We start from the raw sequence: 23,597 nt of genomic DNA, 5'->3' as shown, positions 1-23,597 counted from the left end.
AGGTCTACTATTAGTCTCAACGGAGACTATCATCAAGTATTATCTGGTCATCTCTCTCGGGATATTCCCTAACACTACCCCGAACAACTGAGGTATCATCCGATCTCGATCAGATCCGATAGCCTCAGGTGAAGGTTGTTTCATACAATCAACTTTCACGCACATCATGAGGTAACTTTGAGCGTCGAGGGACTTGTTGAGGTTTTGCTGCCAGATGCGTAGTTTCGTGAGGGTGTCTTGCATTAGGTTTGGGAGGGAGAGAGGGGTTCGCCATCGACGTCGTCGCGAGCACCTGCATACATGTCACTGACCGGACTACTCTCGCGCTGCAGCGATGGAGTGGGATGCGGGGAACGACTTAGCTGTGTGGGGTGACCGCTGCGCGCCGGCCGCTGTCCTGTATCTGCCCTGAAGAGGCTCTCCCCACCCTCGGTCGACTCCCATGTGTACGGATCGTCAGCCAGCGGGAAGAGACGGAAGCTGGTCTCTGGGTCGTCGTGCGCGTAGCTTATGCAGCGCCTGCTTGTATGTGGGGCAGCTCTTCTCCCAGGCGGCGTGGCCGCGCGCCTTGCAGTTAATGCATTTGAACTCATCGTGGTTGGAGATGGCACACTCCGCTGTCTTGTGGTGGATCGACGCGCAGGCCGCGCAGGTTTCGTGGATTGCCTTGCAGTCGCGCGCGAGGTGCGGCGGGTCGTACTTGTGGCACTTGGCACAGCGCTGTGGCTCTTCCTGGTCGCGATGCACCGGGACGTGCTTGCTGGCAATGTACAGGCCCTTGGTGATGGCCTTGTTGGCATCCTGCGCTGTCAAGAAAGATATCAATAGAAACGCGACGCTCTGCCCCGGAGCTCTCTTCTCCGGGGGCTTGATCCAGCGCGCCGCTACTAGATTGCCGTGTTGGATGTCATTGTCATTCTCCACCGTACTGATGTCGTACGCGTTCTCCGGGTCAAAGGACACCGGGACGTACTGCGCTACCACTTTGTAGTGGCGTGGCTTCACCTGTGCCCCCACTCCCAGACCCTTCTGGAAGTCTTGCATAATTCCATCGCGCTTTATCCAGGCCGCGTTGGCCTCACTATCGAACTCATATACAACACCGCCATTAGGCAGCACTGAGGCTGCCCGAACCTTAATACTTTCGGGCAGCTCGTGCTCCCACTCGTCCCGCATTCTGTTCAAGGACATGTGCGCCTTGGCCACTAGAACCGTTGGCGTGAGCTGCTCCTCTCCGACTGGCGTGATTCCATCCACCAGCAGCTGTTTTCCTCTGAACTGCGCCCGCGTCACCGCCCGCGCGCATTGCGACGACAGTGGCATCGGTCCCACGCTTCGCAGGGCCTGCGCGTACGTCTTCGGACCCAAGGGGGGGTGCTCACCTGTCAGGACGGGGCCCACGACCCCGTCCGCCACAACCTCCTTAACCTCATCAAGGAGCTTGCTCGCTCCTGCTACCGCTTTGCCCATCGCCTGCCTCATCTCGTTCACCGGCTCCTGCATACCCTTAACCATCCCCTCCAACTGCTTACGCGCGTCCGCCGTCGCCGTTTTGATAGCTGCGCCGATCTGTGTGTCCAGCTTCTTCTCGATGGCCTCCGCCACTCCCTTCGCTAGGTCTGCCTTGAACGCCGCCTTCGCATAGTGGTATAAAGCGACCAATGACTGCACTGCGATCGCCGCGCCCGGCTTAGACTGCGCCAGGGAGAGCATGGCCGCCAGCAGATGGTCGACCGCCAGCGGCATGTTCGGAGGGACCAGGAAGTGTCCTGCCAGTACCTCGTGAGCCGCTTTCGCATTCTTGATCTCATCCGTCGCTTTGAGGAAGACGTCTGCAGCGGAGAGCGACGAGGCCTCCGACGTGGCATTCGTGCGCTTGGTGCGCGTCTGCGACCCGGCCGGTGCTGGCGTTGGTGCTCGACTCGTTGCCCCAGATGGTGGTCCAGGCATGTCTATAGTCCTCCTGAGTTGTAGTATCTAGCTCTAGAGACCAGCTGTCGGTGTGCCGCATGCTCGAAACTCGACTCCTGGGCGGGTTTTGAGCGTGGGAAAGTCGCCGAAGATGGTGGTAGTAAGCCAAGAGGAGTCCCGACCCTACACTTGATTGAAGCAATGCGTGTGAACAGCCAGCCTTGACACTCTGTCCAAGATCCAGTAGCAATTCTGTCGGGAGTAGCGGGCTTCGCGACCAGCGCTGATAGCTGGGATTCCGCCACTTGCGGTGACGTCACGGTGCAATTTATTCTCTTCCGCTCATGCAGGATGTGCAGAATGTCAAGCACACATTTAGAACATAATTTCTTCGTCAGGCTCTGCGCTGCACACACCGGCCGTCTCTCCCTTCTCCCCCTCGTCGCCTCGCAAATCCCCCGACCATCACCCGCAGCACTCGTTTTTGTCCCTTCTCCACCGCAGCAGTGTGACGGGCGTCGACGTCCATGGCTTCCTATTACCAGTCCATGCTACCATAATCCAATCCTCTGCTCGCCCATCTGTGCTCGTGTGCATAAGTCCAACCTCACGGATGTTGGTATAACAATAACGACTGCCACATCCGACAGAACCTCGACACCTGAGTTGGTGACACTGAATACGCCTGGATACACAGGAAGAGACTACTCACCTCACAATTGGTGCCTTTGCTCCTGTGCCCCTTGGAAAACATCACTCACACAACGAATCCATGCATGAGCTTCAGGATGTTCCAGAACTAGATACTACGAGGTTGGGTAACTCTAGAAGACAGCATTCACCCAGAAGAGCAGCTGCGAGATGATCGGAAGACAGAGATATTTCGGCCAACTCGGAGGCAAGCGCAGGCTCCTGCCCAGCCGCGTCCTGAAGTTTGCCTGCTACACAAGGTGCAGTGAGTCGAGGGTCAAACTCGCGGTAGGAAAGAAAACGGCACTCGAGAGTCCAGAGCGAAGGTCGAGAGCACTTCTACCTCGTTCTTTTCGACCCATTCCCTCTGGCTGAGACGTGTCCTGAACCTGTAGGGACGGGTGGGACAGCGCCTGAGGCAAGCGGTGCCATGTTGAAAGTTCGCTGGTGGAGGTCCGAGGCTTAGTCAAGTAGCGCCCGTCCGCGGAAAGGGAGCAGTGAAAGCGCAGAGTTGCGGAGTTTGTGAGCTGCAACAAGTACTGGAGGTTCCGCCTTCGCTCGCGCCCGAAAGTTATCAGACTATAATCTGCATCGTAAAGCCGGTCGTACGTATTGCTATGGACATCAGTGATCGTATACTGACTCCTTGGGACAGTTTTTTGACGAGAGCCGGACCCCGGCCCTCCACCCAATACTCGCGTTGCCTCATGCAGGTTCCCAGTCATGTGTCTACTATGTACACTACCATCGCACTCTCACGTACGTGATATAATACTCACTCATCTTGTAGGTTGCTTGATCTCGACTCGGACATCCTCATCCAAATATTCGAAGAATTACGCCCTCACCAGCAGTTACGGGCTTTGTCACAAAGCTGCCAATATGTCAGGGCACTCTCTCTCCCTGTGCTCTTCAGAAAATGCCGCGTAAGAACAAGGAATCCCATGAACTCAGTCTTCCTTCCAACTTCTCTATGGCCTTACGTGCAGTGAGTTCACATTGGAGACGAGCCCGCATCGAGTTCCAAGGCGCTAATTATCATCAGATCTCTGCAACTTGTCGATGCATGCCCTCGTAAGACGCTGGAAGAGCGTCGGAGTAGAACCGACCCCTACATGTACTCGCTCCGGTACTCAGACGACCCCCTGCTCTGTGGCCTTCTCGATCCTGAGGTGTTGAGGAGGTCTCTACCCGCCATGCCTCGACTCAACTCCATCTCCGTTCGCCTGGAATGCAGAGAGGTACATGGAATACGTCACGATGTCGCGGCCGTCCTTCTCTCGGTCCCTCAAGTCCGTGACGTGCACATCTATCTGTACCTCTTCTGTCCCCGGCAACCCTTCCCTCGCGATGCACTCCAAGATATGTCGCCCTTGACTTCATTCCGATACGAGAAGAATCCGTTCCATTATCCGCCTAGATACCATCCTTCCGAGGTAGAAACGATTGGTCTTGTGGTCAGCCAGTTGCATGCAACTCTCGAGGTGCTCAATCTCCCCATCGAAGCGACACCTCTCGATGTCATGTCTCGCCTCGACTGGCCTCATTTGCGACACCTCACGCTATATGGCGACTGCCCCACGAGACCATCTGTTCCGATCATCGCCGTTCTCTCTCGGATGCCCATGTTGCGCATCCTGATCCTGCAGCTCACGATCCTTCCGAACATGGACAGGCAGTGTGTTTGGCCGCCAACTTGGCACATGGCAGATCCTCTGCCTGAGCTTGAGGAGCTGACGGTGACGCACCCGCACCCGGAGGATCTACTGTTCAGTAATCTTCCTCGCACTATACGGCGGCTTTCGCTCAGTTGCGCACCGCGCTATTCTCTGCAAACCTGGCACCCAGACGATTACAGCCGGTGGATGTCTCCCCTTCCTTCTGCATCCGAACTGCTTGGCATTATGTCCAAGTCGTCGTTGCCACATCTCGCGTCCCTCGACATCGAGTACGGCCCCGATACCAACGAGGCTCGGCTATTGGAGTACATATCCGACGCCTACCCTTATCTCCGTTCTATCGAACTCCACCGTATAGAAGCCCCATTGATCGGCTCAGGGGATACTGCGATGGTCAGTGCATACTTCCATCACCTATAGCGATTGGCTGAGACCGATGACAGGTCTTCATAGCTCGTGAATTGTCACGGCTCACTCACCTGCGCGAAATGCGCTTGAACCCAAACCTGACCTATAGGGAAGGGCCTGATGATCCAGAGAAGTTCGAGCCATGGCTTCGCGCAAGGCTCCTCACAACAGTGAACAAGGTCGCGCCCATGTTAGGTCCGTCGGTCGCCTTCTTTTCTACGTTGGTACCACGATACGATAGTGCGGAGTGGCTTGGCTATCGGATTGCCTCCACCGACGGATCAGAACGTGTGGTCTCTGAATTTGGGGAGCTCCGTGAGGTACGTCAACGACGGCCACTCGTAATGTGCTTGCGCTTACCGCTCTATACCAACTAGTACGTCGGATTCTAGCGAGCTGTTGTTAACAAGACCACTATGGCCAAATTCATATTGATGCGATGCGGAGGTATTCTGGGACCACTTACAAGGCGCAGCGGTACTACTAGCCGATGAATTGTACTTAGAAGAGTCTTAGTATATGACTACCACTAACATAGCAAGATCCGGCTGTGGCAGATACTCTCTCCTTCCCTCACCGCCCGTTACCATTGAGAAGTCATGCACATCCATGCCGAAGACAGCGTGCATTGCATCGAAACACCGCCTTCAGCCGGCAGGGGAAGACTGCGCGAGTCCATCCATAACTTTGGGGTTGTCGTCTCAGTACGTTTGATGTCGTATAATCCGTGTGGTGGCTCGTTACCTGCCCGGCGTCGCCGTGTATCACGGCAGCTTCCCGCATCTTGGAGTAATAAGAACCATCGATGCAGCAACATGAAAGCAAGTTCAGTACAAGAAACATTGCGAAGCCGAACAGACGCACCGAATGAGGTCGGAGAGCACGCATGACCAGATACGTTTCAGGAGGCGTTTGCTTCCATGCCCCTTCATAACTTGCCCCTTATGCACATTTTCGAAGCCAGCGTAAGGTGCACGACAGATGTTTGGCTGCGCTTCAATCAGCATTCTGGCAGAAGCTGAACGTTCCATGATAAGGAGTAGGAATTCCGGCGTACAGCCGCGACCTTTCGCAGACGCATCGCCAGCCTTGAGTGCGAGAAATGTCAGTAGTAGGGTATTGTCTATGACTCTGATACATCGACGTTAGCCCAGGAATAGTGTAGCATAATCACCAAGCGTGACATCAGGTCTATGGTGGCAGCTCTCGTCCGCGTCGACGATTGTCCAAGAAGGTATATGACCAGATATTCAGCCCTATACATCGTCATCAGAAAAAAGGGAGTGCACAACGTCAGAGAGGACCACGCACCCAATTGCTCTCATCAGCAGGTAGCCAACAGTGGCGACGACCTAGAAGCAGGGTTAGGAAAACACAACAGGCCACTCGTACGCCTCTAGACTCATAATTGCGGCGATGATACTCGCAGGCACGCCGTTCTTCAGGAAGTCGACGTTCGAGAGGTACAGCCGGCCCATCTCGTCCTCCTGTGTCGCATTAGAAAGACACAGTGGTCAGCTGCGCTCGACCACCGACGAGCTTCATGGAGATGACTTACGCCGTCTGGTTAGGGAAGCCCGAGACAGGCATACCCATACCAGTCGAGCAGATGAGCCCAGTGATGAAGATGAGAAGGTTCGAGTAGTCGCCTCCCGGCATGTTCTTCCCAACCTCCTTCGCAATCGGTACGAGGAGCACGCTGGCGATTGCGTGGCTGATGAACGTCGAGATGACCTGCACAGATAGATGACAACGATCAGGTGAGTGTCCCTTCAGCGTAAGACCTTCTCTGGTACGCACCAGGACTATGACAGACAAAAGCAGCACAACAGGGTAAAGCTCCATGTCGGAGATAAGCTCACGGATGCCGTCGCCAAGGACCTCCAAGAGTCCACTGTTGGTGACGCCGTTCCCGAGCGTGATACCACCCATGGCGATGAACACCACGGTCCACAAGAACTGGTCGAAGTCGTCCTGCACAATTCATCAGCCCAGACTCTTTTATGCTCGGAGCCGCAACGTTGCTCACCTTCTTGAGCACCCCAGAAGAGAAGAGCAGCACGACAGGGATGATCGCAATCACACCCATATCCCCAATGTAGTCCTGGATCGAGTGCGCGACGCACCACAGCGCAATCGTCACCAAGCACACGAACGTCACCCACCACTGCTTCGCGGTGAACTTCTCCCGCGGCGCGCGCACCGGTTTGATCTCGATATCGCTGTCGCCCGTGGGCGAGCGCGCGGGGCGATAACTCACGAGCAGGAGCAGCCAGATGAGGACGATAGAGATCGCGGAGACGGGGAGCGAGACTGCGAACCAGGAGCCCCAGTCGAGCTGTGGTTCCATGAAACCAATGGCGATGAGGTTCTGAGGAGAGGATATGGGCGAGCTTTGCCCGCCGATGTTCGCGGCGAGTGCAATGCCGATCTGCATACTTGTGAGTACTAGTAGCCCGGCCGACAGCAGGACAAACCCACTCACGATCAAGCACGGGGCGAACTTCGACTTCGGAGGCAGTGTCCGCAGGATGGGCTAATGTCACCCGTTAGCCATGGCCCATAATGGAGCGGCGACGACCATACCTGGATGAGCGTGAAACAGAGCGTGGGCGCCGCCACGTTACTGATCCACATGCTGGCGAAGCACGCCACGCCCATGAACGCAAGCAGCACCGTGCTCGGTCGCTCGCCAGCAAGGCTCAGCACGCGCGTGACGAGTACGCGGTCAATCGCCGTCTTGCTGAGTGCCGACGCGATGGTGAAACCACCGATGAGGAGCATGATCGTTGGCGAGAACATCACGGAAAAGACATGCCTGCGAGGACACCAGCAACGACCGCATGAGACTGAAGAGAGACCGTACTTCGTAGCCGTGGGTGGCGGAAGAGCATTCCCATCTTCGTCCCGTATCACGCGGAGGACAACGAGCAAGAACGGGATGAACATCGACGTCACGAACAGCGGAATAGCCTCCGTCGCCCAAAGGATCGTCGCAAAAACCAGAATGGCAAAGCACTTGTTCGCCTCGGCGCCGTCAATATACTCAATGTTGAGCAGGATGACGAACACCACAATAGCCACAACCAGGTACAGCTGCTTTGTGGTGAGCTTGATACGGCCAGCCGGCGTCGACAAGTTGAGCACTAGGCCCTCCCATCATCATCGCTCCGCCATCCTCGCCCCGCCGCGCCTGGTTGATCATCTGTCGCCAGACGGTGTCGCGCTCTCAGGCGATGTGTTCGCGCTGGTGCAGCTTGAGCTGGCGTTGTGCCTCGACGGGGTCGCCTCGTGTGACGCATCGTGCGTACAGGTCGATGAGGAGCGAAAACAAGTGTGGCGCCAGTCCCCGGAAATTCAAAGCGCCGGTGCAGGTGCGCCGGCGCTTGCCCTCATGACACAGTTTCTTCTCCTCCACGGTCTCGTCGCTCACAACTACCGTTCGCTTGCTCTGTCTGCCCTATTGCAGTGACAGGGCTGGCTAGCAGCTAACAGGTTGTGAGTTACCCCCCAAACTACCAGTGGCAAGTACTCAAATCCCGCCTTCGATCCAGCAGGCTATAATCTACATCGTATAGCAGGGTGTACGTACTGAGATGGACAACGATGATAGTATACTGATCCCTTGGGACAGTTTTTTGACCTGAGCCCAACTTCTATCCTCCGCACACAACTGTGTTCCCTCATGCAGGTTGCCAGCCCCGAAAACCACCATGTAGATCACCATGCGCACTCTCGCTTACGTGGTATTAAACTCACTCGTGCTGTAGGTTGCTTGATCTCAACTCGGACATCCTCATCCAAATATTCGAAGAATCACGCCCTAACCAGCAACTACGGGCCTTGTCACAGAGCTGCCGATATGTCAGGACACTCTCCCTCCCTGTCCTTTTCAGAAAATGCCGAACAATAACGTGGAAGCCCATGAAATCGGTCTTCCTTCCAACCTCTCTATGGCCCTACGTGCAGTAAGTTCATGTTGAAACTCACCACGTCAAGTCCCAAGACGCTAATCATCATTAGATCTCTGCAACTTGTCGACGGTTGCCCTTCTAAGTCGCGGGAAGAGCATCGGAGTAGAACCGACCCATACGTGTACTCGCTCCGATACTCAAACGACCCCCTGCTCTGTGGCCTTCTCGATGCTGAGGTGTTGAGGAGATCTCTACCCGCCATGCCTCGACTCAAATCCATCTCCGTTCGGCTGGAATGCAGAGAGGTACATGGAATACGTGACGATGTCGCGGCCGCCCTTCTCTCGGTCCCTCAAGTGTGTGACGTACACATTTATCTGTACCTCTTCTGTCCCCGGCAACCCTTCCCTCGCGACGCGCTCCAAGACATGCCCCCCTTGACTTCATTCCGATACGAGAAGAATCCGTTCCATTATCCGCCTAGAGTCCATCCTTCCGAGGCAGAAACGATTGGTCTTATTGTCAGCCAGTTGCATGCAACTCTCGAGGTGCTCAATCTCCCCATCGAAGCGACACCTCTCGATGTCATGTCTCGCCTCGACTGGCCTCATTTGCGACACCTCACGCTATATGGCGACCGCCCCACGAGAACATCTGTTCCAATCATCGCTGTTCTCTCTCGGATGCCCATGTTGCGCATCCTGATCCTGCAGCTCACGATCCTTCCGAACATGGACAGGCAGTGTGTTTGGCCGCCAACTTGGCACATGGCAGATCCCCTGCCTGAACTTGAGGAGCTCACGGTGACGCACCCGCACCCGGAGGATCTACTGTTCAGTAATCTTCCTCGCACTATACGGCGGCTTTCGCTCAGTTGCGCACCGCGCTATTCTCTGCAAACCTGGCACCCAGACGATTACAGCCGGTGGATGTCTCCCCTTCCTTCTGCATCCGAATTACTTGGCATTATGTCCAAGTCGTCGTTGCCACATCTCGCGTTCCTCGACATCGAGTACGGCCCCGATACCAACGAGGCTCGGCTACTGGAGTACATATCCGACGCCTACCCCCATCTCCGTTCTATCGAACTCCACCGTATAGAAGTTCCGTTGATCGGCCCACAAGATACTGCGATGGTCAGTGCAAACTTCATTCACCTATAGCGATTGGCTGAGACCGATGACAGGTCTTCATAGCTCGTGAATTGTCAAGGCTCACTCACCTGTGCGAAATGCGCTTGAACCCGAACCTGACCTATAGGGAAGGGCCTGATGATCCAGAGAAGTTCGAGCCATGGCTTCGCGCAAGGCTACTCACAACAGCGAAGAAGCTCGCGCCCATGTTAGGTCCGTCGGTCGCCTTCTTTTCTACGTTGGTACCACGATACAATAGTGCGGAGTGGCTTGGCTATCGGATTGCCTCCACCGACGGATCAGAACGCGTGGTCTCTGCATCTCGGGAGCTCCGTGAGGTACGTCAACGACGGTCACTCGTGATGTGCTAGCGCTAAATGCACTGTACTAGGAAATCGACTTCTACTGAGCGCACTGGAGTGGATAAGAATAATCAGGCCAAAGCATATTGCCGCGGAGGTATTATGGAACCAGGCGCAGCGGTAGATTTAGCCGATACTATACTTAGAAGTTGGAAGAGTCCTACTACAGCCGTTTTCATATCGATAGGCCTTTTTTGAATAATCTATATGGATAGTGCGGATCACGAAATATCAGTTCCGCTCGCTGGCGAGCGTACGCGATGGCTGCCCATCATTCTCCGCCGCGTCACTTTCATCGACCGCCAGAGTCCGACACAGCCGACAATCAGCACATTATTTTCGGAGGGGCCTATCGATATGAAAACGGCTGTAATGCAGATCCCAGATATGACCACGCCTAACACAGTACGATCAGGTTCCTCCTTCTCACCGTCGTTACCAAGGAGAAGACACGCATGCACATGCAGAGAACAGCGCGCACGGCATCGGAGTCTCACCCTCATCCAGCAGGGCCAGGCTACGCGGTCCCTGTCGTCTTATTATGGGCAACGTCAGTCCTTCTGTAACATCGCTCGAAGCAACAGCAGCCCGCTCCTACGCCAGCGCTGAGCTCTGAATCCAAACGCAAAGCCAAGCCTGTGGATGGCCTGCTTGATTAGCGACCTCGTCGTACTGCGGCGCTTTGGAAACGCGGCATACTGCCAGTGGGCTAGGCTGAGACGCCAATTCATGCTTCTTCTCATCCTCGACCGTGCGTTGCGATGATGATATATGCCTTATTCTCGAGCTGTCCCTCATCCTAGCTTTGACTTGCAGAGTTTTCAACGTGCGTATGCTGCGTTCAGTGTGCGGGCTCGAGCGATGCTGATGGCCGGTATACTGCAGCTGGTTGTCCCGCTAGCCTCCCCGCAACGCGACCTATATATCCCCACCGGATGAGAACGATCATCCCGCCTCCAGAGCAGGCTGCGGCCGCACTGTACAGATGCGATAGTGTGCATTAAATTGTACAGAGTCTCAAACCCGATATATGAGCGCATCTCTACTGCAACACATACACGCCACCTCTCGGGGTCATCCCAGATGACGCTCACGTGCAACCCAGCCATACACACTGGCCTCGGACATCACTCGTCAGCCACGACAACAGAGCACTTCCCAAAGTTTGTCCCACTCAGGACGTTTACCAACGCCTGCCCGGCATTCTCCAAGCCCCGAACGAGGTCGTCCTTGTACTTGAGCTCCCCGCTGGCAACGCGTGGCGGGAACATCCGGTTGAACTCCTCATCGTACTTGGGCCACAGCGAAGTGACCAGGAAGCCGTGGAACGTGATCTCGCGCCAGACGACCTGCTGGAGGTTCTTGACGTTGTATGGTTCGCCGGTATTGTAGTTCGAGATCATGCCGCAGATCTGGTGGTCGAGGTCGGAGGCAGAATCAGCATCCCGAGTCCCAATTGAGGGTCATGCAGATGTACGTACGACGAAGTGCGCCTTCTGCGCAGCCCACTCAAGCGCAGCATCGAGGGACTCGCCGCCAACGTTATCCCAGTAGCTGCGGGTAGGAGATCGAGGGAATGCCAAGCGTTGTGCGTACATCTGGACCGGCCCTTCCTTTTTAAGCACCTCCCGCGTGCTCGTGGTCTTGTAGTTAAAGACGACGTCCGCCCCGAGCGAACGCACGAACTCGCACTTCTCGTCCGAGCCCGCAGACGCGATTACCTTAAGGCCGTCTGCCTTGGCGAGCTGGACTACGATTCTGCTCCGAGTCAGAGGTCAGATAATGCACTACATAGCCTAAGGGACTTCCGTAGACGTACGCTCCGACAGCACCTAATAGAAATTGAACGAAGGCGAAGACGGTCACGCACCGGGTAGAAAAGAGGTGGAAGGAGACTCAAACGGACGTACCGGATGCAGCAGTCACGAACGCGACATCGCCCTGTGTATCGTCATAAGAAACCGCGTATCAGATGAGTCAGGCTCCGCACCTTCTTGGAATACGGGTGTGCATACTCCATCCATGCGTGGTGCGCTGTCTGGCCTGGGGTCTTCGTCTGAGCACGTCTATTATCGCACAACATCATGGTAGCTCGTTTACCTGGCATGCCGCACACACCGACATAGCAGTATCATGGCAACTTCTCCTTATTTTCCAGAACCCGCATTGTGGCCCCATCATAAGGGCCGACAAAGTATTCCTGGAAAGCTATCATAACGTGATCGGTCACAGTACGATGGAATGGTTTCGCATGACACCTACGGAACACTCCGTAGATGTGGTCGCCCTCCTTGAGCGCGGGGTTCTCCGAGCGCACGACCTTGCTGACGGAGAAGTTGTATAGTCTAACAGGAGGACAAGTACTGAAATGCACAAAAGATATAGGAGTTCAATGATAACTCACGGTTCGCCAACTTTGAAAAGTCCCTGTCCGGGATCGTCGTTAACACTTATTCGACAACACATGGAGCATGAACACTTCTGGACGTACCAAATGGAAATCAACACTAGGATCCTGCATTTTTCGTCTCATGTAAGGGTCGACAGAGACGACAAGGACCTTGAACAGTACGCCGCCATTGAGGGGTACGTTCTCGAGGTCGATTGTCTGCGAGTCGTCATAAACAAAAGTTTTCCCAGGAATGGGGAAGCCTGCGAGATAAGTCGACGAACGTCAGCTACATGTAAATACACAGTCTGAAGAGTACAGCACCTTCAGGAACTTCTTTGTACACAACACGTGCGTTCCGGACTGGGGACATCGCAACCAGACGGGCGGTGGGGGTGGTGGTGGAAGAGACAAACCTGGGTGTAGAAAGGACAGTCGTCCGCAGCCGACATTATATACTCCACAATTTCTTGGTCTGAAGAGCGTCATGGACATAGGGAGAGAACTTCTCCGGTCGCCTACACCAGCGCGGCCTAGAAGAAGGTTCGACTCCTCTACAGCATCCCGAAGCACCGGCCCTGCTGCATCGAAGGTACACTACCAGGCTCCCCGATTGGTATTGATACGGACATCAGCGGAGGCGTGTTCTTCGACTATGGTACTCGTACCGGAGCATACGTACCATATAACCAGGTACATTGGTGCGCACGGCGTCCGGGAGGGTTGCGGGGGAATAAGCTGTGCTCGGGTTGGAAATATCGGATAGTAAACTCAGAGTGCCCGAGGGACAACCCATTCAATTCAGCGAGCGGGTCGCAGCTAGATCGAATGGATGTTCACGCTTCCCGGGCAAGCCGCGCCATACAAAACGTCTTCCCGCATCTGGAATGAGGGCATGGCGAATGTCCGGGAAACTTACCGAAGGGAGAAGCAATCCAAAACATCTTAGCCGTGTCACCGAACGTGGGTGAAGGACTTGTACATAAACACGGTCTTCCGAGCATACGATCATGTGAATAATTCCTACCTCAGAAACGCATCAGAATTGATGCACACTAAACCAGCGGAGATGTGCTCACCTGGTATTACAACGTGAAACACTCCCTCCACTTCAAGGAGCAGCCGGCTTGCAGATCTTCTTGTGATGAGGCCAGTCGCTCTTCTGACACGGACCAGGCGAGCAGTAGGATGCAGCCTTGCACCGCGAACAGACCAGGAGTTGCACGTCGCCATGGGGCGCTCGTCCACAGAAGGTACAGATGCGGTCGCCAAGACGCTTGCGCCGCCCATCCTCGTCGTCCACGACGTTCCAGTGCTCCAACTGCAAACCACGCGCAGCCCTCCTCGTGGCATCGACGCTTTTGCGGGCCGTCTGTCCGTCGGAGTCCTTGATATCGAGGTTGCCGCCGTGCTCGAGGAACCACTTCAGTGCAGCTGCGGCCTTCCGGACGACTTCCTTGTTCCTCATGTCCCAGATCATCGTAATCTCGTGCGCGGGAGTGCCGCCGTACCGATTTCTTTGGGTGACGACGCCTCCGGCATCGTACAGCATTTGTGCGTACTCAGGGTCGAAGGCGGGTTTGGTCGAGATCGAGTGGTGCAGTGCGGTCGATCCGGAGAGGTCGATACCGTCCACGGGGACGTTGACTTCATCAATGAGCCACCGAGCCACTCGAAGATGTTGAATTCGTTTTTGTGGTAAGATCAGGGTGCAAAGCAGGATGAGATTGTAGATGGTGACACGAGTCGGGCCCCAGCGCATGCGGTAGATCTCTTGAGCAGCGGAGGCACGAGCGGTTTCGGATGTCTTGCCATACTTTACAAGACTTTCCTCATACATGTCCTTGAGCGCATCGAGGTCTCCAATCATGACCGCCCTTCCGAACACGTCGAGGTCGCGAGAGGGTTCCATGCGGTTCTTAGAGAAAAAAGTACGTAGCCTTTGGGATTCCGCTCCCGAGAGGATCTCGTTGCTGCGGGCTCAGCTTTAGATGATGTCAAGAGATAGTTAAATCTGCATGACGCACGTTTGTATCAACTCTTCCAGTGTTCTGATACTAAATGAGTGCCATTTCGGAATTGTTGGGAATAAAGGGTCAGACGAACCTGCCTCCACCAGGTGAGCCTGGAGGCACAGCTAACTGGGCGAGAAGGCGTTCGAAGTTCGCCATTGAACCCGCCAAGTCAAGCGAAAGGAGGTGTTGAAGGGAGATTTGCAGATGGTGGTCAAGCTTAAGTTTGTCGAGGAAAGTTGGTTTTCTGAAAAGACCGTACAGCTCTTTGCGAAATCAATGTCGTTCGGACTCCGACGACGCGCGCGCGCAAATGACACAATTAATTCCAAAAAATCGAAAAATCCACGGTGTCCCAAAACATGTACTGTCTCTTCATGTTTCATGGCAAGGAAGACATCTTATGTGTTCTAACATCGTCTGCGAGCTTGAACAGGGCGTCTGGGAGTTTGACCGGGGTGAAAAGCATGGCTGGATGATGGGGTACGGAGCCTGTGTCATCAGCTGGTTGCCAGCCCATGGCCAGAGTTTGTCTTCGCTTCTCCATGAGCTGGTGGCTGGAATTGTATCCCAATGCACGCTGTTCTGTCTGGGGTGCGTATAGAGACTGAATGCATGGGATGCATACCTGTGTCTCTTTCTCTGACCGCCGCCGTGAATTCTCGCATTAGGCGCTCGAGCGACGCTAGGAAGTTGTTGTCTATAATCACACATAGACAGCTACACTGTCTGCGAGAAGTGAGCAGAGGAGGCCATAATAAGCACTCCAGTAGGACTGAGTGGTTCAATGGAGCCTTATTGGCATGTAATTGCGTCTTGGAGGCTGCCTGATGACATTATGAGCTGGATGCTCTATCTCATGAACGGAGCCATCTACTACCTTCCTTCAACTTCACAGGCTTGGCGAATTGTGCAACAAATCCTTGTAACTCATTACCCCAGGGTCAAATGTCGATGAAAGAGGCGCAACTGAATTCTAAGACTCGGGACTTGGTGGCGCAAGGTCGGCGGTGTCCGGCGCTCCTTGCCATCAGTCCACATCCGACTTCCTTCGCCCGCTGCGCCCTCAAATCTTGTCGGATTTCCTTCAAACTTGCTGAGCATACAGCTCCAAAGGTGCTAGAATGATACGTGTAATTTGATGCAGATAGGAACAGTAGGTAGCCGTGAACAGCGCAGACACGGAGTTTGATTTTTTCGACTTTTTCGAATTAATCGCGCGCGCGTCGTCGGAGTCCGAACGACATTGATTTCGCAAAGAGCTGTACTTCCGAGCGTCTAAGTCCTAGCGCTGCTTGCTTCGTTCTTCCTCCTCCTCCGGCTTGGCATACTGTCTAACTACGTTCGGTCTGCGTTGAGGACTGGCGGTGGTTAATCAGTCTTGCAACATCGTACTGCTCTCAACTTCCGAAACCACAATATCTGTAATTCAAGTCTCGTGCGACTGCGAGGACCACGCTGTTTCCAGGCCCGATCCTGGACGGACACGAACGCATCCCTCTCAGGCCGCTCGTCCGACCGGTTCCTCCAGACCTTGCACGCTTCGCCATGAAGTTCAGGTAAGTCACATATTTCCATGGCACCACCTGCGTATCAACCATGCCTGCTCCGACAGCTCTTCTCTCAAGTTCAATGCTGTCGCGGAGTGGTGGGACGAGTACATTGCGTGCGTACATGTTCACTCTCTCGTCGACCCTCTGGTATGCTGAATGTGCCCGTTCCAGCTACGAAGCTTTGAAGAAGCTCATCTACCAGCTCGAGAAGCAGAAGGCCGGCCTCCAGGAATCCTACCACGACCTCGAAGCCAACGAACGCACCTCTCTCATTGGGGCCGCGCCCTCCGGGTTTGAACTGACCAACACCGACGCATTCTTCATCCCGCTCCTCGAACGCGAGCTCAAGAAGGTATGCTTGTTCTACGAGACCGAGGAACAGCGCCTCGCGGACGAGGTCAGTGCGCTTCAGCAGGAGGTCGACAGCCAGGAGGAGAGCGGGCCGTACGCAGGGCATCAGTTTGCGGACGGGGAGGATGTGGATGAGGAGTATGAGGAAGACGACGACTTCGACCTCCATAGCCCGATCATGAGCCGCGACAGGACACAATCCCCCGCACGGCAGAGGAGGAGGCATTCACGCTCGGTGAGCAGCGCCGGTCCGGGCGTACCTTCAGGTGAGTGTTCGGCCTTCCATATAGTAGCAGCCATGTCCCCTGGGTGTCGAGTTCACCTGCGTGTATCAGGAAGCCGGAGAAAGATGGACCCCAAGGCCCGCAGGTACAGTCTCTCGTCAGACGAGCAAGACGACCTGGAGGCGAGCACGGCGTCCCTCGATCCCATCGCCGGCGCCGGTCGTGGTACCAGCAAGTCTCCCCTCGTGAGAGCACGTGCACTTGCGAGCAAGCTCAGAGACAGTATCATCTCGACCAGTTCTGCCGGGCCGGAGACGGTCTGGACAGCGCGGAATAACTACGCGTGGGACATGCAGCTGCTGTTCAAGCGCAAGATCACAAACCTCTACGTGCTTGCGACGTCGTTGCGCTCGTATGTTGAGCTGAACTACGCCGGCTTCCGCAAGATCCTGAAGAAGTGAGTCGCCACGTTTACCTTGTTCAGACACGCGCTGACCTCCAGCTCGCAGGTACGACAAGGTCACGGACAGCAATCTTCAGGACCGGTACCTGCACGATGTCGTCGAGCAAGCGACTCCCTTCCAACAGACGTCCAAGGACAAGCTGAACAACAAGATCTCGCTCCTCATCGACCTGTACGCACGATGCGTCACACGAGGCGACCCCGTCGAGGCACGACGCCAGCTCAAGCTGCACCAGCGCGAACACATCGCCTGGGAGCGCGACACCGTCTGGCGACAGATGATCAACCAGGCGCGGCGGGGTGAGGATGGCGGAGCGATGATGATGGGAGGCACTCTCATCGTGGAACCCGAGCCCGAGAAGGGCCTGCTCAACTTGTCGACGCCGGCCGGTCGTATCAAGCTCACCACCAAGCAGCTGTACCTGGTCGCAGCCATTGTGGTGTTCGTCGTCCTGCTCAATATTGACTATATTGACGGCGCGGAGGCGAACAAGTGCTTTGCCATTCTGGTGTTCGCGACGATCCTCTGGGCGACGGAAGCTATTCCTCTGTTCGTGACGTCGACGTTCATCCCGTTCTTGCTCGTCGTGTTTCGGGTGATACGGGATGCGGATGGGAATGCTCTTCCGCCACCCGCGGCTACGAAGTACGGTCTCTCTCCAGTCTCATGCGGTCGTTGCTGATGTCCTCGCAGGCATGTCTTTTCCGTGATGTTCTCGCCTACGATCATGCTCCTCATCGGTGGTTTCACCATCGCGTCGGCACTCAGCAAGACGGCGATTGACCGCGTACTCGTCACGCGCGTGCTGAGCCTTGCTGGCGAGCGACCGAGCACGGTGCTGCTTGCGTTCATGGGCGTGGCGTGCTTCGCCAGCATGTGGATCAGTAACGTGGCGGCGCCCACGCTCTGTTTCACGCTCATCCAGGTATGGTCGTCGCCGCTCCATTATGGGCCATGGCTAACGGGTGACATTAGCCCATCCTGCGGACACTGCCTCCGAAGTCGAAGTTCGCCCCGTGCTTGATCGTGAGTGGGTTTGTCCTGCTGTCGGCCGGGCTACTAGTACTCACAAGTATGCAGATCGGCATCGCACTCGCCGCGAACATCGGCGGGCAAAGTTCGCCCATATCCTCTCCTCAGAACCTCATCGCCATCGGTTTCATGGAACCACAGCTCGACTGGGGCTCCTGGTTCGCAGTCTCGCTCCCCGTCTCCGCGATCTCTATCGTCCTCATCTGGCTGCTCCTGCTCGTGAGTTATCGCCCCGCGCGCTCGCCCACGGGTGACAGCGATATCGAGATCAAGCCGGTGCGCGCGCCGCGGGAGAAGTTCACCGCGAAGCAGTGGTGGGTGACGTTCGTGTGTTTGGTGACGATCGCGCTGTGGTGCGTCGCGCACTCGATCCAGGACTATATCGGGGATATGGGTGTAATTGCTATCATCCCTGTCGTGCTGCTCTTCTCTTCTGGGGTGCTCAAGAAGGTGAGCAGCGTTGCGGCTTTGAGGATGGATGGAAGAGTTGGAGCTGATGGATTGTGCAGGACGACTTCGACCAGTTCTTGTGGACTGTGGTGTTCATCGCCATGGGTGGTATTGCGCTTGGGAACGGTGTCACCAACAGTGGCCTTTTGGAGGTCCTTGGCGACGGCATTCGTGAGCTGATCTCCGACATGGAGCTTTACCCTGTTGTGCTGCTTTTGTCTGCCATAGTCCTGGTGCGTGTTGGAGAAGGTCAGGCGCTAAAGGAACTCTTCAGCTTATCGTTGTCGTCTGCAGGTCATTTCGACGTTTATCAGCCACACCATCGCGAGCGTGCTCCTCGTCCCGATTGCGAAGGAAGTCGGCAAGAACATGCCGGGCGGCGATTACTCGAACCTTCTCATCTTTATCACTGGGCTCATCTGCTCGACTGGTATGGGCATGCCTGTCTCAGGCTTCCCTAACCAGACTGCGTAAGTGTACCTTATGAAGTTCGTTGAGCGTGACTGACCACTGTGTCTTTGTAGTGCGACGCAGGAGGATGAGATGGGCCAGCTGTACCTGTCGAACGTCGACTTCCTCAAGAACGGCGTGCCTGCGAGTATCATCGCCGCAATGGTGAGTCTCGAGGCGTACGAGTGGTCTATTGTGTTATCCTAATCCTGCTTCCAGGTCGTCGCCACTGTTGGCTACCTGCTGATGAGAGCAATTGGGTGCGTGGTCCTCTCCGGCGTTGTCCACCCCTGTTTCTGATCACGTTTCATAGGGTTTAATTCCTAGGTTATATATACCTTCTTGGACAATCATCGATGCGGACGAGAGCCGCTGCCGTAGACCTTCCTACTCATTACCTCACTGCTACGCTACATCTGGGCTGACGTCGATGTATCACCCTCATAGACAATACCCTACTACTGACATTTCTCGCACTTGGGGCTACTACTTTCCTTGACGTTACGCCAGCATTCGTGCTTCTTCATCATGGAAAGCCAGATGGTTATACTTTAGCCAGAGTGATGATTGAGGCGTATCCAAATGTCTGTCGTGCGCATATCGACAATGTGCATAAGCTGCGGCAAGTTCTGAGATCTGAAATTCACAGTGGTCATGGAAGCAAGCGCCTCTCCAGCGTCATATTGGTTCAGCTCCTCGGTGTTCCTTGTACTTAACTTGCTGTCATGACGCTACATCGATGATCCTGATTGCTCCGCGATGCCACAGGTGCTAGAAGACGAGGAGAGGCTGCCATGGTACAGCAACGTCGGGGCGTGCGGCATGCTAGGTAACGAAACTACACTGCTACACGTACTCAAACGACGACCCCAGGTCAGACAGTGCATCACTGTAGTATGCACATCCGTATGCCAAGAATGTGCAATTCATCATGACACACGACTAACCACCATACACAAGGCTGTATTCGGTATATTCTTGTCCGCAATAGCCCGTCAGAATCTTACGTACTAGTATAGTAGAGCCGTCAGCGCAGACACATCACGAGTGACCGTCGTTAACGTACCTGTTCCCCTGAAGCTTTAGAAACTACGCGTTCTGATGTGTGTTTGGTAGCAACGTGATATCCAAGCCACTCCGCACCATGGTTTCGTGGTATTAGCATAGAAAAGAGGGAGACCGACGGACCTAACAAGGGTGCGACCTTCTTCACTGTTGCCAGTAGCGTTTCGCAAAGCCACGGCTCCAACTTCTCCCATGGATCCTGAGGATGATTCAGGTTCAAATTCAAGCGCATTTCACGCAGGTGAGTGAGCCGTGACAATCCACGAGCAACGAAGACCTGTCATTGGTCTCAGTCAATCGCTACAGACGAATGCAGTATGCACTGACCATGGCAGTATCTTGTGACCCAACGATCGATGGAACTTCGATACGGTGGAGTTCGATAGAACGAAGATGGGGGTAGGCGTTAGATATGTACTCCAGTAGCTGTCCCTCTTTGGTATCGGGGCCGTACTCGATGTCGAGAAATGCGAGATGTGGTAGTGATAATTTCGACAGAATACTGAGTAATTCAGATGCAGCGGGAAGGGGAGACATCCATCGGTCGTAATGATGTGGGTTCCAGGCCTGCAGAGAATAGCGCGGCGCGCAATTCAGTGAGAGACGGCGTATTGAGCGGGAAAGGTTGTTGAACAATAGATCCTCCGGATGCGGGTGCGTCACCGTCAGCTCCTCAAGCTCAGGCAGGGGATCTGCCATGTGCCAAGTTGGCGGCCATACACACTGCCTGTCCATGTTTGGAAGGATCGTGAGCTTGAGGGTGAGGATGCGCAACATGGCCATCCGAGAGAGAACGGCGACTATCGGAACAGATAGCTTCGTGGGGCAGTCACCATGTAGTGTGAGGTGTCGCAAACGGGGCCAATCGAGGCGAGACATGACATCGAGAGGTGTCGCTTCGATGGGGAAATTGAGCACCTCGAGAGTTGCATGCAACTGGCTGACCATAAGACCGAGCGCTTCTACCTCGGAAGGATGAGATCTGGGCCGATTATGGAATGGATTCTTGTCGTATCGGAATGAAGTCAAGGGCGACATATCTTGGAGTGCATCGCGAGGGAAGGATTGCCGGGGACAGAAGAGGTACAGATAAATGTGTACGTCACGCACTTGAGGGGCCGAGAGAAGGGCGGCCGCGACATCGTCACGTATACCATGTACCTCTCTGCATTCCAGGCGAACGGAGATGGATTTGAGTCGAGGCATGGCGGGTAGAGACCTCCTCAACACCTCAGCATCGAGAAGGCCACAGAGCAGGGGGTCGTCCGAGTATCGGAGCGAATACACGTATGGGTCGGTTCTACTCCGATACTCTTCCCGCGTCTTACGAGGGCATGCATCGACAAGTTGAAGGGATCTGATGATTATCAGCGCCGTGGGACTCGAGGTGGCGAGTCTCAATGTAAACTTACCCCACGTAGGGCCATAAGGAAGCTGGAAGGAAAAGTGATTTCATGGGCTCTCTCATTCTTATTCGGCATTCGCGGAAAAGGACAGGGAGGCAGAGAGTTCTGACATAGCGGCAGGTCTGGGACAAAGCCCGCAACTGCTGGCGAGGGCGTAGTTCTTCGAAGATTTGGAGAAGAATGTCTGAGTCGAGATCAAGCAACCTATACAGGACCAGTGAGTTTGATATCACGTACACGAGTGTGGTGGTAACCTACATGACAGTTTCACGGCTGGCAACCTAGATTATATCCTCCTGAATCAAAGGCGGGACTTCAGTACTCAGGCTTGTCACTGGTTGTTTGGGGGATAGCTCACAAGTCAGGCGCTGCCCTCCAGCTTCGTCAGTGCGCTGGTGCAGACAAAGCGAGCGAACAGCAGTTGCGGGCGACAAGACCGTGGAGAAGAAACTGCGCATGCGTCGGAGGACAAGCGCCGGCGCACGACTCTTTTCCGAGGACAGGCGTTACATTTGTCTCCGGATTGGCGGAAATAGCTTTGTCCTCAGAGGACTCGCCACTTGTCCTTATATCCTTTTGAATGAACTTAGGTACCATGGCAAGGCTATTTTAACGGCTGTTCAATTGATACGAAGAATCGCGACATGATGCAGATATTTAGACATAGACTGTGTCGACCTGCTCAAAGCGTTTCCTGCGGATGAACAACAAGCTTCTTGCCGCTGACCTTGTTGGCCTTGATCCTATCCAATCCCTCCTGAACAGCATTCAATCCACCCTGGAGGAGTTCCGGGATGCCAGGCTGATGTAAAGTTGAGTATCGAGTCCCACTCTGGAAAAGGTAAGGTACGTACTTTGACGACGCCGTCCTGAAGCAGCTTCTCGAACTCGACCGTGAACTTGGCGCCGAACTCCATGTTCTCAGGAACAATGAACATGCCCATCGCTTCGACAATTCGCACATCCTTTCCCGAGGGCATCTTGTAATGGTCGACGTGTTCGGGAACGACGAGAATCAGCGAGCCCCCGGGAGAGGCGATCTCATAGCCGAGCTCCTTGGTCTCCCTGACGGAGATCGCGTCGTAGACCAGCTCAATCGGGCCTTCCGTAAGTTGCTTGATAGTCTGAATGAGGGTGGCACGGGGGAGAGAGCGATCGACGACGTGGGTTGCCCCAAAGGACTTCACGAAGTCCGTGTTGCGCAGAGATGCAGTAGCGATGATAGGAGAGAACCCAGACAGGTTCAAGAACTGGATGACTGGCCATCAGGAGAAGCGTGAGATAGCGCTTTCAGCCTGAGCGAATGTGAGAAACGTACCTGCTTGTCCGACTGCGGAAGTTCCGCCGAGAACGACTGCGGCCTTACCGGCATATTTGCCCAGCCCGCCCTTCTCCCAAGGAGGTGTGAAGTGAACGCTCCTCGATGCTGCATTTGGATTGTACAGCGGGGCGACGGCAGTGGTGACGGACACCGGAAGAGTGACAGCCTCATCAAACGACAAGGTGTCCGGGATCTGGATCGCTAAATGTCAGAATCCGCCACTGAGGATGTCTGCGGGTCTCTCACCTTAGCGACGAGGTCAGCAGGAGTGGAAACATATTGCTGGAATGCCCTCGTCTCATAACCGAAGTGTCCTTCCACGATCCTGTTCAAGCCATGAGTATCCGCGAATTGTGCTTGTGAGTACAGTGGATATGCGAGCGCACACTCTATCTCCCGCCTTGAGTCTGTTAACGTTCAAGCCAACGGTTTCCACGACACCTGCAACGTCGAAGCCGAGAACCGCGGGATATTCTGTAGTGAAAAGACCCTCCGTCTGGATCTTCCAGTCAAGGGGGTTCAAACCGGCGGCCTCGACTTTGAGCAGGATGTCGTCCGGGCCTGGAGATGGGACATTGGCCTTTCGGACAGCGAGAGGGCCTCCGTTAGACAAGAGATAGAGTACGTTTTGTTGTGTCGGGAGAGGCATTGTGTCGTCGATCTGCGGTGGACATCAGCGGTGCGAGGTTGGAGACAATATATACTCGTACATCACAAATTCCGAGAAAAGGACATCAGTCAGCCTCAGATTCGAAATAGCCTGAGCCCTAAGCCAGATGGTTA

The 23,597-nt window shown here is 54.9% G+C and overlaps 9 protein-coding genes across 9 annotated transcripts; 3 read left to right on the top strand and 6 right to left on the bottom strand.

Annotated features, from left to right (window-relative positions):
• Nucleotides 1-456: 456 nt before the first annotated feature.
• Nucleotides 457-1,044, bottom strand: L226DRAFT_470987 (uncharacterized protein; the record flags this gene model as incomplete). Its single annotated transcript, XM_067676350.1, has 1 exon — nucleotides 457-1,044. One exon carries the CDS (start codon nucleotides 1,042-1,044, stop codon nucleotides 457-459), a length of 588 nt encoding a protein of 195 aa, XP_067530544.1.
• Nucleotides 1,045-3,401: 2,357 nt separating this feature from the next.
• On the top strand, nucleotides 3,402-4,700 carry L226DRAFT_471045 (uncharacterized protein; the record flags this gene model as incomplete). The annotated part of the gene is made up of 2 exons (XM_067676353.1): nucleotides 3,402-3,589; nucleotides 3,647-4,700. Coding segments are annotated over 2 exons (1,242 nt in total), but the record flags the coding sequence as incomplete, so codon positions are not given.
• Nucleotides 4,701-5,998: 1,298 nt separating this feature from the next.
• On the bottom strand, nucleotides 5,999-8,020 carry L226DRAFT_595917 (uncharacterized protein; the record flags this gene model as incomplete). Its single annotated transcript, XM_067685636.1, has 9 exons — nucleotides 7,555-8,020; nucleotides 7,275-7,506; nucleotides 7,174-7,224; nucleotides 6,718-7,119; nucleotides 6,489-6,662; nucleotides 6,247-6,422; nucleotides 6,196-6,211; nucleotides 6,068-6,172; nucleotides 5,999-6,040 (listed from the first exon to the last, which is right to left on the bottom strand). Coding segments are annotated over exons 1-9 (1,281 nt in total), but the record flags the coding sequence as incomplete, so codon positions are not given.
• A 439-nt stretch (nucleotides 8,021-8,459) lies between these two features.
• Nucleotides 8,460-9,765, top strand: L226DRAFT_595911 (uncharacterized protein; the record flags this gene model as incomplete). The annotated part of the gene is made up of 2 exons (XM_067685635.1): nucleotides 8,460-8,656; nucleotides 8,712-9,765. Coding segments are annotated over 2 exons (1,251 nt in total), but the record flags the coding sequence as incomplete, so codon positions are not given.
• Nucleotides 9,766-11,019: 1,254 nt separating this feature from the next.
• Nucleotides 11,020-12,859, bottom strand: L226DRAFT_616546 (NAD(P)-binding protein; the record flags this gene model as incomplete). The annotated part of the gene is made up of 9 exons (XM_067686919.1): nucleotides 11,020-11,509; nucleotides 11,579-11,855; nucleotides 11,917-11,929; nucleotides 12,008-12,038; nucleotides 12,088-12,140; nucleotides 12,360-12,442; nucleotides 12,502-12,524; nucleotides 12,589-12,749; nucleotides 12,811-12,859. The coding sequence occupies 9 exons, from the start codon at nucleotides 12,857-12,859 to the stop codon at nucleotides 11,225-11,227; spliced, it is 975 nt and encodes a 324-aa protein (XP_067530540.1). The 3' UTR covers nucleotides 11,020-11,224.
• Nucleotides 12,860-13,597: 738 nt separating this feature from the next.
• On the bottom strand, nucleotides 13,598-14,657 carry L226DRAFT_547982 (uncharacterized protein; the record flags this gene model as incomplete). The annotated part of the gene is made up of 2 exons (XM_067682548.1): nucleotides 13,598-14,459; nucleotides 14,593-14,657. The coding sequence occupies 2 exons, from the start codon at nucleotides 14,655-14,657 to the stop codon at nucleotides 13,598-13,600; spliced, it is 927 nt and encodes a 308-aa protein (XP_067530539.1).
• Nucleotides 14,658-15,803: 1,146 nt separating this feature from the next.
• On the top strand, nucleotides 15,804-19,761 carry L226DRAFT_616545 (Sodium/sulfate symporter). The gene is made up of 13 exons (XM_067686918.1): nucleotides 15,804-16,057; nucleotides 16,114-16,164; nucleotides 16,223-16,668; nucleotides 16,738-17,083; nucleotides 17,136-17,735; nucleotides 17,784-18,015; nucleotides 18,066-18,116; nucleotides 18,171-18,572; nucleotides 18,632-18,805; nucleotides 18,867-19,042; nucleotides 19,097-19,187; nucleotides 19,242-19,282; nucleotides 19,336-19,761. The coding sequence occupies exons 1-13, from the start codon at nucleotides 16,047-16,049 to the stop codon at nucleotides 19,340-19,342; spliced, it is 2,628 nt and encodes an 875-aa protein (XP_067530538.1). The 5' UTR covers nucleotides 15,804-16,046; the 3' UTR covers nucleotides 19,343-19,761.
• Nucleotides 19,762-20,387: 626 nt separating this feature from the next.
• On the bottom strand, nucleotides 20,388-21,937 carry L226DRAFT_515247 (uncharacterized protein; the record flags this gene model as incomplete). The annotated part of the gene is made up of 4 exons (XM_067678438.1): nucleotides 21,852-21,937; nucleotides 21,752-21,789; nucleotides 21,500-21,697; nucleotides 20,388-21,444 (listed from the first exon to the last, which is right to left on the bottom strand). Coding segments are annotated over exons 2-4 (1,257 nt in total). The 5' UTR covers nucleotides 21,754-21,789; nucleotides 21,852-21,937.
• Nucleotides 21,938-22,175: 238 nt separating this feature from the next.
• On the bottom strand, nucleotides 22,176-23,463 carry L226DRAFT_470964 (GroES-like protein; the record flags this gene model as incomplete). The annotated part of the gene is made up of 5 exons (XM_067676349.1): nucleotides 22,176-22,295; nucleotides 22,348-22,751; nucleotides 22,812-23,007; nucleotides 23,061-23,139; nucleotides 23,201-23,463. 5 exons carry the CDS (start codon nucleotides 23,461-23,463, stop codon nucleotides 22,176-22,178), a joined length of 1,062 nt encoding a protein of 353 aa, XP_067530536.1.
• Nucleotides 23,464-23,597: the final 134 nt, after the last annotated feature.

The sequence above is a fragment of the Lentinus tigrinus genome (assembly GCF_003813185.1).
Source record: "Lentinus tigrinus ALCF2SS1-7 unplaced genomic scaffold L226scaffold_42, whole genome shotgun sequence".
Lineage (NCBI taxonomy): Eukaryota > Fungi > Basidiomycota > Agaricomycetes > Polyporales > Polyporaceae > Lentinus > Lentinus tigrinus.
This window is presented reverse-complemented; position numbering and strand designations above follow the sequence as displayed.

Coding starts and splice junctions, on each gene's coding strand:
- L226DRAFT_616545 (XM_067686918.1), top strand. Junction 16,669..16,737: donor CGGTCCGGGCGTACCTTCAG/GTGAGTGTTCGG, acceptor TGCGTGTATCAG/GAAGCCGGAGAAAGATGGAC. Junction 17,084..17,135: donor TTCCGCAAGATCCTGAAGAA/GTGAGTCGCCAC, acceptor TCCAGCTCGCAG/GTACGACAAGGTCACGGACA.